At 40.3% G+C, this 14,377-nt stretch overlaps 3 protein-coding genes across 5 annotated transcripts in view; 2 read left to right on the forward strand and 1 right to left on the reverse strand.

The window, feature by feature from the left end:
* Window positions 1–35: 35 nt before the first annotated feature.
* On the reverse strand, window positions 36–1,142 carry LOC134008438 (neuropeptide B-like). Its single transcript, XM_062447824.1, has 2 exons — window positions 711–1,142; window positions 36–401 (listed from the first exon to the last, which is right to left on the reverse strand). The coding sequence occupies exons 1-2, from the start codon at window positions 966–968 to the stop codon at window positions 273–275; spliced, it is 387 nt and encodes a 128-aa protein (XP_062303808.1). The 5' UTR covers window positions 969–1,142; the 3' UTR covers window positions 36–272.
* A 644-nt stretch (window positions 1,143–1,786) lies between these two features.
* Window positions 1,787–5,764, forward strand: LOC134037537 (B-cell receptor CD22-like). Of its 3 annotated transcripts, none has more exons than XM_062482886.1 (10): window positions 1,787–2,094; window positions 2,232–2,576; window positions 2,686–2,937; window positions 3,183–3,455; window positions 3,544–3,625; window positions 3,748–3,793; window positions 4,709–4,803; window positions 4,915–4,990; window positions 5,110–5,168; window positions 5,406–5,764. In XM_062482886.1, exons 1-10 carry the CDS (start codon window positions 2,040–2,042, stop codon window positions 5,413–5,415), a joined length of 1,293 nt encoding a protein of 430 aa, XP_062338870.1. In that variant the 5' UTR covers window positions 1,787–2,039; the 3' UTR covers window positions 5,416–5,764. The 3 variants fall into 3 exon arrangements, with proteins under 3 accessions (XP_062338870.1, XP_062338862.1, XP_062338874.1); XM_062482878.1 differs by having other exon boundaries at window positions 1,790–2,094; window positions 5,403–5,764; XM_062482890.1 differs by lacking the exons at window positions 1,787–2,094; window positions 2,232–2,576 and having other exon boundaries at window positions 2,615–2,937; window positions 5,403–5,764.
* Window positions 5,765–6,361: 597 nt separating this feature from the next.
* The window catches only part of rnf213a (ring finger protein 213a), a 29,357-nt gene continuing 21,341 nt past the window's right edge, over window positions 6,362–14,377 (forward strand). Inside the window, exons 1-14 of the mRNA XM_062447835.1 lie at window positions 6,362–6,501; window positions 7,585–7,712; window positions 9,124–9,299; window positions 9,708–10,418; window positions 10,553–10,737; window positions 10,860–11,030; window positions 11,196–11,401; window positions 11,509–11,795; window positions 11,889–12,148; window positions 12,346–12,558; window positions 12,857–13,049; window positions 13,138–13,193; window positions 13,306–13,477; window positions 13,931–14,101. Of these exons, the coding sequence (XP_062303819.1) occupies window positions 7,610–7,712; window positions 9,124–9,299; window positions 9,708–10,418; window positions 10,553–10,737; window positions 10,860–11,030; window positions 11,196–11,401; window positions 11,509–11,795; window positions 11,889–12,148; window positions 12,346–12,558; window positions 12,857–13,049; window positions 13,138–13,193; window positions 13,306–13,477; window positions 13,931–14,101 (2,904 nt within the window). The 5' untranslated portion in view covers window positions 6,362–6,501; window positions 7,585–7,609. The remainder of the gene's footprint in view (window positions 6,502–7,584; window positions 7,713–9,123; window positions 9,300–9,707; window positions 10,419–10,552; window positions 10,738–10,859; window positions 11,031–11,195; window positions 11,402–11,508; window positions 11,796–11,888; window positions 12,149–12,345; window positions 12,559–12,856; window positions 13,050–13,137; window positions 13,194–13,305; window positions 13,478–13,930; window positions 14,102–14,377) is intronic.

Genomic DNA, 14,377 nt, shown 5'->3' on the forward strand with positions numbered 1-14,377 from the left:
TTTGTCATAAGGTAAATCATCAATGCCACAGAAAATGTAGGTGCAATGTAAGTTTAATTTAATAATTACCAACGTACTCATTTCACGTATGTACAGTACATTCTTAGACATAACATGTAGATATTTGAAAGATAAGTGCAAGTAAACGTTTGGAAGAAAATGTTTGAACACTTAGTAAGAATGTAAAATGAAGACAGGAAAAAATATCAATCAAATCTTTTATACCATCAGTCAGTCCTTGGTGTTCATTTGTCAGAACTTGGCGCGTGGGTTCAGGCGTCCACACAGTCCGATGAGTCCAGAGACACGAGCACGTCTGCTTTACACTGGAAATAGCCGGTGCCGTCCAGGGCAAGCTCGCAGCTTTGCAGATTGGGTGTAATATCTTTAAGACAAATAGGCTGTGAAGGAAAAAGAAATGAGGTCAGCAACATAATGTAAATTTAATGATGGTAGAACTTAAATGTCACATGTCTACTGATACGCGTAACATTTTTAACGGTGTAATATTGCAAGTGTTAGGCTATGGACCATTAAAATGTAGGGTGCATAATTTCAGTTAGGTATTATTAAAGGAAGTATTTGGTTTTTATAGTTAAGTTACTTTTACGCACGATTTAGACTACGCCTGAATAGACCGCTATCAGAAACTTGCAGTGCCGTGCCACTCAAAATCTCATCGATAGTTTATGAAAAAGTTCATGACTTACCATAGTTTTTAGGACCGAATTTTGACGACTGCTGCTGTCTGGAAGCACGCTGTTCACTGTAGAATCTCTGTCATTCAACTCGGACTCAGCCCTTTTGATGTACGGTGATCGCCGGATACCAGACAGCAAGCCTGACGCCCTGCCAACGGAGTAGTAGCTTGGACCAGCAACTTGCTTGTACCACGCTTCCACTGGTTCATAAGACACCAGGATGGAGATAACAGCCATTACCAATGCAAGTTTAATGGACCTCTCCATATCTATCCAGTTGGCGATCACTTGCGCACTTGTATTTTTTCCTTCTGGTCTCCTAGGTTGCAGGATGTCTTTGTATTTTTTTTGCCGATGTCCTGTCTTATATAGGCACCTCGTGATCGTATTCACATTTCGTTAACTACACTGGAGTGGGTGATTCGTGTTTCTGCTTGATAGAATTTCAGTCAGGGTTGACCAGTTTACGCTTTGGAGAGCTGGGGAGTTGGCCAGTGTTGAGGGAGGGCAAGAAGACCGACAGCTTGCGTAAATATTGCGTAACGGTTATAACAGCCGATGAGTAAAATAGCTTGCGCATCTGCATCCAACACTAGCCCTACATGCACCTTTCTCCTGTTCAGTCGTTTTTTCCTGTTCATTCGTTTTTTTTCTCAAACCTTACTTTACTTTATTTTTGCAACATTTTTGGTAGATTAATTTAATTCATGCTCATATATATTGACACCACCCCATTGGCAAGGCCTTTGGCAGTTACATGGCATTAACATGCTGTAGGTAACTGTACTGTTCTATGCATCTCAACATGCAGGCACATAGCTCTAACTATGCAGGACTCACTGTACTGAGATGCTGGGCTCAAACAAGACATCACTAAAGAATAAAGTACTGGCAGAATAGTGTGCATGCATTATGCCTGCGAATTGTGTTGTCTGCACACAGTATGCATCAATTATTTTTTCACTACAGTAATAATAATAAAAAAATTATAAAAATGCTTTGCTCATAATGGGTAATGCCCTGACCCCTGACCACACTATAGCAGTTATGAACGTGTGCTTAGTTGGTAGAGTGGGTGTAAAGTGGGTCACACAGTTTCCTCACCTCCTGCCATGCTCGGTTTCCTTGCTCTGAGATAGAAAGCTTTGAGGCTCTATGTTCAGTCTGTGGTGACAGTGACCTAAATAGGTGACAACCTTACATCATCAGGGGACCACAGACTGGTGTCTGTTTCTCTGGGGGTATGAAGCTTAACAGAGGTTCTCATTTTATCTACCACTTTGTGCTTGTGGGAGTGTGAGTTTTCTGTCCCAGCAGTGTGCTGTTGTGACTTCAGAGATGTGTATTGGACACGCACAACGCCATTGGTCGCTGGCCCTTCTCTTTTTGTCTGGTAAGAAAACTGAACTAATTAGATAAGATGAAAGCCTAGAAATCTTAATCCATATGTGGTGTTTTGAGCTTGTGAATAGCTTTGGGAATACTGGATTGGATGCTACCTAATGACCACATTAATGAATGTTGTTCCAGGTGTTGTGTGTACCTTGCCTGGGTGGAATGTGGAGTATCAGCCTGAACCAATTTATGCCGTTAAAGGTTGTTCCGTTGTCATCCCTTGTTTATTTTCCTATCCTGTGAACCAAGTAGTGAAAAGGGTGATGTGGGGTCACAACGTTTCAGATCCCTCTAAAAAAAGCATATATGATAGTGTTAGGAAACACCCCACCAAATTTGTTTACCTTGGTAATAGAGTTAACAATTGTTCATTTCAAATAAACCAACTAGAACATAGAGATTCTGGGATATATAAATTCAGATTTAAGACTGACAAAAACCAATGGACTGGTGTTGTTGGCTCAACACTGAAAGTGGTTGGTAAGTCTTTCAATATGCATTCTGTGAAATAGTTTAAAGTATTTCAATACATTTTGATGTGTCATATTCTAAAGACTTTCAGTCAGACTTACTGTGTTTTCTATTTAAGATTTAATTTCCGTCACAACATCCAGAAATGGGACAATAATAGAAGGAGATTTTGTAAATATGACCTGTAAGAACATCTATGATGGTCCGCATAGATCATCTATTGAGTGGTCGAAGAATGGAGTACCTTTCTACAATGGATCAACACTGTACATTAATAATATATCCCTTCAAAACTCTGGAAGCTATGCTTGTATGCTGAACTATAATAGCCGTCGAACACTTTCAGAAGTCTTCCGTGTCAATGTTGAATGTGAGTAGCTTATTGAAGGTTTATAAATCTTAATCTAATGCAAATGACCATACACACAAATATTTGAAAGGTGTACAGTATAATAAATTAAATTATTAATACCATAACCATTTTCACTTTGCTGTAAAACAATTTGACAATGTTTTAATAATTAATTATCCTAAAGTCTTAAAATGAAATACTGGAATTTATATTTGTGACTTGTATTATTTAAAATAATATCTTCTGACTGGGATATTTTTCAGATGGGCCAAAAAACACATCAGTGTCAATCAGTCCGTGTTCAGAGGTAGAGAAGGGTAGTAATGTTACCCTGACCTGCAGCAGTGAAGCAAATCCACCAGTCCAGAGATATGCTTGGTTTCTAATCGATGGCAGCGTTCACCACAAACTCACATCTCACTTTGAGCTTTATTTTTGGGATGTTCAGTCTTATTCTAGTGGACAATACTACTGTGTAGTTAACAACAAACATGGGAGTCAGAATTCATCAATAGTAACTCTGGAAGTAAAAGACGGTACGTTTTGCAAACTGTCATTTCACATACAAAAAAAACTCTAAACTGTACAAAGACCCTAAACTGCAAATTTTAAAATGTTTTGCAGAGGAACTCAAACTCATATGGATTATTATTACGTATATGCTACTGACTGTCACACTACTCATGATCATTGTTTATATGAAAAGGTAGGTATACTGTACAACATTGTCAAGTTACATCCAACACACAATTACGGTTAGTCATTTGTTTTTCTTGTTTACTTTCAAGATATAATTGTTTGCAAAATATTCTTGGTTTGTCTCCTCAGAAGGATGATATTGTCTACTACTCCTGACAAAGAAGAGACTACTGAGGTGTCCAAACTACATTCACATTTTAATCACCCAGTTTTAGACTATACTGTAGTCACAAATAGAGCGCAGACCTGGTGATTTACATGCTTCGGTTATTGTCACACTCCTTCAGGTGGAACGTTAGTCTAGGGATAAGTTACTACAAAATGTATTTAGTAGTAACTTTAATAGTAACTTACTTTTTTTTCTTAGAAAGTATAATTGACAATGTGTTTTCTTACAATTATGTCACTTTTATATGAACAGTAAATAATACTAATTGATATTGTAGCTATTCAGGTAGGGATGTGAATAGAGCTATGGTATTGCAGTTTATTGGCTTTACAGTGGAAGAGGGTATACAAAAAGGGGATTGTCTAGGGGGGGATTGTCTAGGGGTAAATACATGTTAACATTGATATTGGTTTGATAACACAGCCCTCTGCTGACATCCAACTACCCTTGCAAAAAAACCTGCATACCCTTGTCTGCTTGTGTACGGAAGAACTTATACAATATAATATCTACTTGCACAAATAGTTTTGAAGCATGACTTTGAAGTGATGGGGAAAATTAAAAATCCTCCTAAAATGTACTATCAGGTCATGCACAGAAGCTTTATGTGCTCATTCTAGCACTAGATAGTCATCAGTCACTAAACCAAAGCTAGGGTGATACATGAAAGCACTTGTGCCAAAACCTATGTAAGCGGAAAACTGCAACTGCAGAAACTTGAAGCATTGATTTTGTATTATCTGTGTGGTTGTTATAATGAGGGCAAGGCTATTAACCGCCTGAGAAAGGAAATAAACATTGATTTGACATTTTTGGATGAGAAGGATGTACTACATTTTTGCATAGCTTTGTCGGTGCTACTGCTTTCAGACTCATTTGCCTACATTACAGAATGTGGTCTTTCCGTATGACTGTACATAGAGATATATGCACGCTGAGTGCCCTGTTGAGGAGAGCGAGGAGGACCCAAACCAAATCATCTACACAACAGTGTACATGACCACAAAACCACAAACGTGAATAATAGTCTTGCATTTTTTCACTACCAGTAATTGCTACCAATGTTGAAGGATATATGACATGATGACCCTCTTTCTAATCAACTTCCTTTGTTCATGTCCTGTCAGTCTGCTGCACAGTGAGGAACACCCTACGATATACAGCCCTGTGGAACAACTCAACTTCAGTTTAAGCCCTGCTGAGGTTCCCTTGTCTGATATTTATTAAGATGATTGCAATTATATGAAGTTACAAGCTTGCTCTAAGTTTAACAATGAATAATAATAATATAATCGACTCCTGTATTGTTTGTTTTGATTCAGGATCCCTCTGAGGAGCAGCGGACCTGTGAAAGTGTATCCATCTACGATGCTGTATTCAGGTAACACTTTCCAACACATTACACAGGGCCTGCTCTCTGGTCCAAAACCTCCAAGTGCTGTAGACCTTTCCAACATCACAGAACTCGAAATACTCGTTTGTATAAATGGAAAATGTTTTGCATATTGTTTAATACTTATGCAGTCAGTCTTCGTTTGGTGTTTTTCATTTGGTAATGTCTCAAAATGGACTTGGGTCTACTGTTTGACCAATTTTCATTGTTTCTTATCTCCAGTAGTGGTCAGTGATGACCCAGTGACAAACACCTGGAGCTGAACAACAAGCGTGGATGTGTTCAGAGAAAGTACAATTGACAAATAAGTGTTACCATGTGTTGCTTTTTTCCAAATCTATTGCATTATGTATTATACCAAACGTTCTAAAGCTGGCTTGAGATTGTTTAATACTGGAAATAAACACATTTGATTGTCCAGTGAGTTGTTGCAATCGACTACCTACCAACACATAGCCTAACTAAACTCCTTGAGTGTCTTGTGATGTGACCGCCCACACATCAATCTCTATACAATAGAAACCAAACCATTACACAGTAAACTTTTCATCCAGTTCCACCACCAACACCAGAACTCCTTCTTCCTGCCCAGAACCCTGTGGCACTTCCCAGAACTGCTGATTATGCCGATGGCCCAGCTACTGTGCCTTTCCCCTGGAGCGCTAGCCTCAGTAGTGCTGCCCTCTAGTGAAGGTTTGGGAGCATAGCATCCTGATGGTCATGTCTGACAATTCCCTTTGAGTCTGCAGGCCATCATCAGGGCCCATCATATCATCAGGGCTCTCATGTCTCACGCATTTCAGCCATTTCTCATGCAACACCTTGTGTTTATCACGCATTGTAACCATTTCTCACGAGGAAAAGTAAGGGATAACTTGTCCCGCTATATACATTTAATGGACGAGGCGCAGGCTGAGATGATAATTGTCTCGAGTTATACAGAGTTACATGCCAATCAGAAAATATCACCAGCAGTGATGTTTTCAGGTATGGAAATCACGCCAAACTTTTAATAAAGCACATGACCATATACAATGTTTCTCTTTGCTCACTCGTTTCTAGATCTCACAAAGTCGTACTTTTCAAACAAGTGGAATGTAACGCTATAACTTTCAGGATGCACGCACCGATGGCATGGTCTGGGTGACGGGTCGTTTACGCCCACTTTTGTAAAGCGAAAATTAAAAACGAAACTTATGTTATAGCTACTTGAAACTTACGACTGCGGCCCAGCCCAAGAGTAGTTTGCCAGCTCTTCAAAGTTCAACAAAGACACTGAAGAGGTGTCATGCCATGGTTTCGAGGATTTCCGTAAACTGCAGTGAGTATGTCTGCGCAATGTTATGTTTAATATAAAGCGAGCCTGCTAACTTAATACCACTAGACGTAGGCTGGTGATTACCTTACCACTTGGAAGGGAAACACAACAGCTCGCTTAATAAAAACTAACGTAGCTAGGCTAGTTCATCTGCTGCGCCGAATTTGACAGTGACCTGAGCGGATTATAGAGAGCGAGCTCTCCAGTCAGAAAGCGATGATAGGGTACTGATAGTCAGCGTACCTTAAATTCGTGAAATACATATTGCATTGCTAGATATTCCTTAGTAAACTGGAAGTCGAAAGACAAACGGAATTTAAGACAGGCAGGTGGTTGAAGTTAGCAGTGTGTGTATAGCTAGGCAGGAACGTAGCCACTGTTCTTGACATTTGGTGATGTTAGCCCATTATTTAGCTTTGTGGAGCTAAATGTAGGCCTTCTGGTTCGTTGTGATATGGCATGATTTAACAAAGTGTATTCCATTCAACTATGTACAATATTTAGTAATGTCAAGTGCGCACATCATCTTTTAACGACGCATGCATGGGCCAGTGTCTGGAGGAGCAGTCGACATTTCAAGCGCGTGACACGTTTAGAAATTTACATTACTATCGAGCAGAACAAACTGAGATTTTCATGCCAGTGTATAATACATGTATACAACTCCTCTTCTACAACCTCAGCTCAGGGATATTGTTTTAAGGAAATTATTTTCGTGCTTTGGTTGATTCCCGGACCTTCTTTTTGTTGAAGCTGGGAATGCGATTGGATAAACGATTGAGTATTCCTTTGCCATTGGACAGACAAACGGTGGGAGGGCCGGGCATAGAAGGAAGAAGCTTGAGTTTACTTTTGAGAGGATTGATTCTGTTGTTGTATATTGTATTATTCTTGCTTTGTCTACATTTCAGCAATTTATGGTTCACTCATGATTTGCTTACCCTGAGGAAATGTTATGACTGTCTCTGAGCACTACCTCTACCAAAAGAGGGTTTGGCTAACAGTGGACTTTTCCCCAAATACACTGAATCAAAAGTGAAAGGGAATGTTTCAGGGAAATGCTCAGTTGCTTGTGTAAAAATGCAGATACATCGACTGCTGAAACATCACGATGAAGTGCTCCAGTTGTGACCATATTGCATCCGAAAAGACAGCCAAGTTCTGCAGTGAGTGTGGCTTGAAGCTATCTGCACAACCTTCAATCCAGGCACCTGGTCAGTTTTGCTTTTTTGTCTCAAAATGACCATATTTGAATAGTGTGTTTGATGAATGTGATTGGAGTATGTCAACTTATTGTTACTTGTGTTACCGTTGAAGAGGTCTGTCCTTAAACCACAGATCAGTTAACAATAATTAAAGATAATGATTACTTAATTACTTTTATACTGTTTGGAATGCTCTGAATATAATAAACAATGTTTGATCTATACCCTGCTATATTAAGCTAATGAGCACACAACCCTTGGTTATGTCCAGGAGATAAATATGCCTATTATCTATTAATATCTACTAATATCTATTAATTATGTTTCTTGTATCATTGATAAACTGTCATTATGCTGTTTTCTTATGCCTGCATAGCCATAAGTTAGTTCATCGTAAGGTGCGACTAGAAAAGGCATGCGACACTAGTGTCGGTCAGAGGTCACAATATTACCAAATCCCATGCAACTTTGAATGAGGAAAATAGAAGGAACGTCAAGGCCATTTCTAGGAGCCCTATCTAAAGACCCAAACAAACGCTATCTAGCTTGCAGTGTCCTATTTCTGTGCTTACGAAGGCTATGCTAATCGTCTCGTATCCTCCCATATTGTGATACTGTTTAACTCCCTTGATCTCCTGTATTCTTTGTCCATTCTTCTGAGATACTCAACTTGAGTCACCTGCATCTTACATATGTAATAAATACTTAGATTTTGTCTTAAGCGTACATGCGATTTGAAGTAGTGTAGGGGTTAAATATTGGCCAAACAACCAAAACGAATTCCCCTATGGTTTAAAGGAAGATGGGAAACTGAACAGTGTATTAGCATGAACCAAATAATGCCAATACGCATTTAATAAAATTGCAAATGAATGAAATCAATTACAAGGCAAACATGTTACAAAATGAAAGCTTTAAATCTTACCTACTCTACCATGATCATTGTAAATCAGAGAGAGAGAAAGAGGTGAGCAAGGAGTAGGACAAGCCAGAACTGAGAAGGTCTCAGGAGATGAAGAATCCACAGAACAATGCATTACAATTCCCTTTATACACAAGGACAACCAATCAGACCAAATCTTGAATGGGGTGTGAGACCCATTAAGTTGAGACCGTCCAGAAACTCCAGATTTTAGCATATGAGAGGTGGGGGCAGGTTTGACACCCAGCCTTACAGTAGCATTGATTTACATTTACATTTAGACATTTAGCAGACGCTCTTATCCAGAGTGACTTACAGTAAGTACAGGGACATTCCCCCGAGGCAAGTAGGGTGAAGTGCCTTGCCCAAGGACACAACGTCAGTTTGCACGGCCGGGAATCGAACTGGCAACCTTCGGATTACTAGCCCGACTCCCTCACCGCTCAGCCAACTGACTCCCTTCATTTGTGCTCCCTTCATTTGTGCTCCCCATTCCAGATAAAGATGCTGCCCTTGTCCCAGATACTGGCCTTGTTCCAAATGCTTCAGAACAATCTTTGAATGAAGGGGCTCAGAAGACAGGCTCGCAGAATGACTCTTCATCCCTGGACAATCAAGATAACAGATCCCCCAAAAGGTCTAACGAAGAGATCAACTCCAAACCTAAGAAAAAGGTGGATATCAGCCATGCCATCATAATTATCGTTTCATTGGTTTAGTTAGTACAGTTAAGCGGTATTCTAACAGTGTTTCCCCTAGGTTTACAACTTTGTCTCTACATGTAGAGACAGAAATGACATGCCGTCGTGTAAATAAGATAAAAATAAGATTAGACCATTTAGTTTGTTTAATAAAAGAGCAAGCTATAGACTTGTTTTATAGGAAAGGTAACCTTAAATGACTTATTTTGTGGTCTGGCGCTATATATATATTTAAAAAAAGGGGGGGCGGGGGCACCCCCCTAATATAATGGTAGGGGAAACACTGTCTATTTCAGACGTGTTACAAACGTAATTTGTAATACAACTATGTCGACTCTCACAAGAGGGAATGAATATCAGTTGTTTTTTTGTGTCCGACAGCGGAAAAAAAAGAAAACAAAAAAGAAGAAAGATGGGAAAGAAGACCCTTCGTCGTTGTCATCAGATCAGATGACCTCTGACCCTTCCGACATCTCCCTAGCGACGAAGAGTGAGGAAGCAACAGAGTCGTCTGATAGTGACAGCTCGGTCAGTGTCATGGGCGAGACTCCAGACCCACTTTGTGTCACTCCTGACCCCCTGGCTAATAAGCAAGCTAGTCCAATGGGAGCACCCGATACCACCAGACCATCAGAGAGTCCACCTGACAATCACAGCCTTCAAGGTAGTACTCCTTCAGAGGGCAGTGCAGAGAGCACGTCTGCTACAGAGCCAGGGGTCCAGCATAAAGGAGAGGGCGATGCACCTTCATCACTTGTAAAGGGCACATCCGAATCAACTCCAACAGGCACTACTACCTCTCTTCCAGAGTCTGAGGGCAAGTCCTCCACTAACACTCCACAGTCAGGCTCAGTCGAAGTCAGTAAGATCTCCGACGAGACGGGTCCAAAGCCGCCGACCAATAGCACAAAGAACAAGAAAGATGCTGCCAACTCCAAGAAAACGAATGCGGACCAAACTGCTAAAGTAGGCCAGAATGCCAACCAGAGTAAGCAGGGCAAACAGAAAGGGAAAGCAGATGCAAAAGAGCAGCAACAGAAGCAAAGCCCTGCCGCCCAAGGGCAGATGGTTTTTGGGACACAAAAACCACAGGTAATTATGTGACCCGGCTTTTGGAGAATAAAATTGCTTACCGTTACAATTACAATTGGGTTAAGAGAGATCTAGTTATTATTTAGGGTGTTTATTGGGGTGATTTACAGTGGGCTGTGACATTTATGCATTAGACGGAGAGCAAAGGCTCCAGTGTTGACCCAGATCGGAAGGTGGAGGAGATGGAGGTCCAGCAGTCTGGCCAAGGGAAAGGAGACACCTCCTCAGCAACACAGAGTCCAGACACCAAGACAAACCAGACAGACAAGTCAAGCAAAGAGTCTGACAGCAAGACTCAGGATCCTCCACCACCTAAAAGGTATCCTCATCATTTGCCAACTGATTTGGTCTGTCAGAAGTTCTTGTTTTGGATAACTATACCAGTGGCAATTCTCTTTATACAGCATCTATCTGATTGTCCTTTGCTTTATTCCATTTCAGGATAACATCAGGGAAGAAGCAGATACCTGCCTGTGACAGACTCACAATTTATTTCCATGCAGTCCTATCAAAGGATTTCAAGTTTAACCCAGATGAGGACCGCATATTCATCAGGGCTGGAGAGCGCATTGGGAAATGGGATGATAATACTGCTGAGCTCACTGTGACTAGGTAGGTGATGCTTGGTGTCTTTACAGTGTTCAAAATAGATTAGGTCAGTCATACAGTTAATATACATTTTCAATACACCATAATGTGATATATGTTGTTATAAATTGTATTTAATGTACAAATTGATATGCAACATTTTTGTGATACTGGTTTACTTGTATACAGGGACCTTGGAGTGCATGGATTCTTAGTGGAAGGCACCCATGTCACAACCAAAGAGAAAGCAGGATCTGTGTCTATACCATACAAGTATGTCATCTACAAGAGCAAAAAAAATAAATACGAGTTTGAGTATATCTACAAACCGGATTCTTCAAACGTGACCACCAATAGGTGTCTTTTTGTGAAGTCCCATCTGCTCAATGCAGAAGGTGGGTGCAATTCTATACCGCAGCTTAAGAAAACCAAATAATTTAACATCTTGTGAATATCAGTGTTAGAATGTATTTTATGTTAAACTGGTGTGTTTTGATTTCAGGGGACTGGCATCAGTATGATGACATCATCTGCGTAGAGCCATCCACGGGTGTGCTAAAACGATTCAAAGCTTTATGGTCTGATCAAAGGAAAAGTGTCATAGAGGGCAGGGAAATCGCAGGGAACATAATGCTAGAGACGATATTTGATCTTCTTAGGAGTTGGAGTGACATCAACCTCAGGAGTTTCATCAAACAACTGAATCAGTTTTATGAGATCTATGGAAACCCCTATGTGTATGAAGATACACACAGGAAATGGCACTCATTGGACTACAGTGAAAACGACGTAAGTGTGATTTGAATGTCAGTTCTACCAACCGCTTTGAAAGATAAGCACCATTGAACCAGTTTTTAAAAAGTACTGTTTCCTCTTTCACAGGTCAAAAAGCTGCTGAAACAGTTCATGTTGAAGAGTGTGATTCCTCAACTGCAGACAGAAGGGGACCTTAAGAGTGACTACGTTAAGGATCCTCTGAGAGCGGCATTGATAATGCTTTATGTGTGGAAAAAGTATACCCTCAAAATGGACAACGGAGAACTCTCTCGTCTCTGCACAGCCCTCTGTCTGCCTAAATTGCCGAAAGAGGAATTCTTACAGTACTGGACAGACTTTGCACAATCTGTCTCAGAACTCAAAACGTGGGTAGTATTTGTTACTAGAATTTAAAATGTTTTGACTGAGAGTATTCTACATACTGACATAGGCTGACCCAAATGGTATCAGTAACTTAATTCTGGACCAAGAAGAAAGCAGTAAACCAATGTTGGCTGTTTGTTGTCTTATTTGGAAGGCTATTAGTGTGTGATCCTCTGATTTCTATATTTCTCCAAAACAGTGTGACAGAGACATTGTTGATTCTTATCAACCATGTGAAAGATTTAGGAATGCCCCGGTGGATTCTGCCCATCCCCCTTCTCCACCTTCTGAAGGGCACCTCCAAACCCTTCCAGCCAGTCTCTTTCACCACGAGCCCCAGATATGAACATTCTTGGGCAGGCCTGCAGGGCATCAAAATGACCACCTTGACACTAAACAGTCAAGAAAGGAAGTAAGTCTGTCCAATATTATACACTAAAAGATAACCTGGGGAGTCAGGTGGCTGAGCGGTGAGGGAATCGGGCTAGTAATCCGAAGGTTGCCAGTTCGATTCCCGGTCATGCCAACTGACGTTGTGTCCTTGGGCAAGGCACTTCACCCTACTTGCCTCGGGGGAATGTCCCTGTACTTACTGTAAGTCGCTCTGGATAAGAGCATCTGCTAAATGACTAAATGTAAATGTAAAATGTAAACCTGGTCCATTATCTTATGTGGTATCATTATTATGATTTATTTGTCCTCTGTTGTAGAGCAGTGTTCAATCTCATGAAAAACTATAGCCACATGGTGGAGGTGGACAGACTGGTGGTTCGGTCCTGGATGTTTCTGATGACCATAGATGAACTGATACCATGTAGCATCGCCATCAACACTGACCTCTTGGACATGCTTAACATCTTCATCCTAAAGGCCCCTGTGGACATATCCTACAGCAATAATGAAGTATGTTGTCCATTTGATGAAATTGTTCTAAAGCTTTTAACATTATACAACTGTTATCATTCATTCCGTGTTCTTCCTTGGCTTGCAGAAAGTTTCCGAGGCACTTTCACATGTTCAAAGTAATCTCATTGAGCATAGATACAGGTCAGTGAAATTAACTATAAAATAATGTAAAAAAAACAAAAAAAAAACGTATCATGTATGTATTCTGTCAGTTTTATTACAATGAAAATATTCACTTTTGATGTATTTGCAGTTGTCACAATCACAGTTATGGGAGAGACTGTCTGGCAACTGCAGTAAAACTGCTTGACAAGATCTGCAAAGGGGTTCGGTCCACATACATACAGAACTTCTCAGATGTCCCTGTTGCTTTCATGAATCTTGTAGTCTTAGTCTCAGACTTTGCCCAGTCTTCTGAGACAAAGGTATGTGAATATTAAGTTGGCCAGTATTTGCATGGAAATATGGCCAAGTAGACAGTGTGACAATGTTACTGTGTAGATAGTGGGGAGTCAGGTGTCTGAGCGGTTAGGGAATTGGGCTAGTAATCAGAATGTTGCGTGCAAAATTACGTTGTGTCCTTGGGCAAGGCACTTCACCCTACTTGCCTCGTGGGAATGTCCTTGTACTTACTGTAAGTCGCTCTGGATAAGAGCGTCTGCTAAAACTGACTGAATGTAAAAAAGATACGATTTTGTTGTGTTTGTTATGCTGTTATGTTAGTAAGAAGGGATTAATATAATGTATTTCTGAAAAACTTCATGCAGTTTTATTGCTTTACTACTATGTAATTTGAAACGAAAACATTATTGCCTTTTCAGAAATGTTTTTATATTTGAATAACTACTGTGCTAAATGAAAAGCTTACTCTGTTATAGGTGACTCAAGAAGAAGAGCAGGATCATACACAAGCTAAACGTCTTGAGCTGCTGGATGAGACGATGGGAATCATGAGAGCCTGGATCAACCAAACCTTTAGAGAGAAGCTGCTGAAAAGGGGTCTGACATCCATGTACCTCAGTGTACAAGTCTCCTCAACAGAAATTGAGGTGAGATGAAGATGTATATTGCAAGAAAACTGTTGTTAAATGAACACAGAATCAACTACAGTAACCATCATCTTAATCACCACAGCATCACAGGCATGGGCACTGCACTAGTGTAGTCAATTCTTACTTGACCTAGTTGACTCAGGACCCATAATTTAACCAAAAATGTGCGTGGGGATATTCTTCTTCTTCAATAAGTGTGGGGATGTTGATGTGACAATATGTTACATGGTTATAATACAAATTTAACCTGCCAATTGATAATACATATATTCT

This window comes from Osmerus eperlanus, chromosome 2 (genome assembly GCF_963692335.1).
Source record: "Osmerus eperlanus chromosome 2, fOsmEpe2.1, whole genome shotgun sequence".
Taxonomy (NCBI): domain Eukaryota; kingdom Metazoa; phylum Chordata; class Actinopteri; order Osmeriformes; family Osmeridae; genus Osmerus; species Osmerus eperlanus.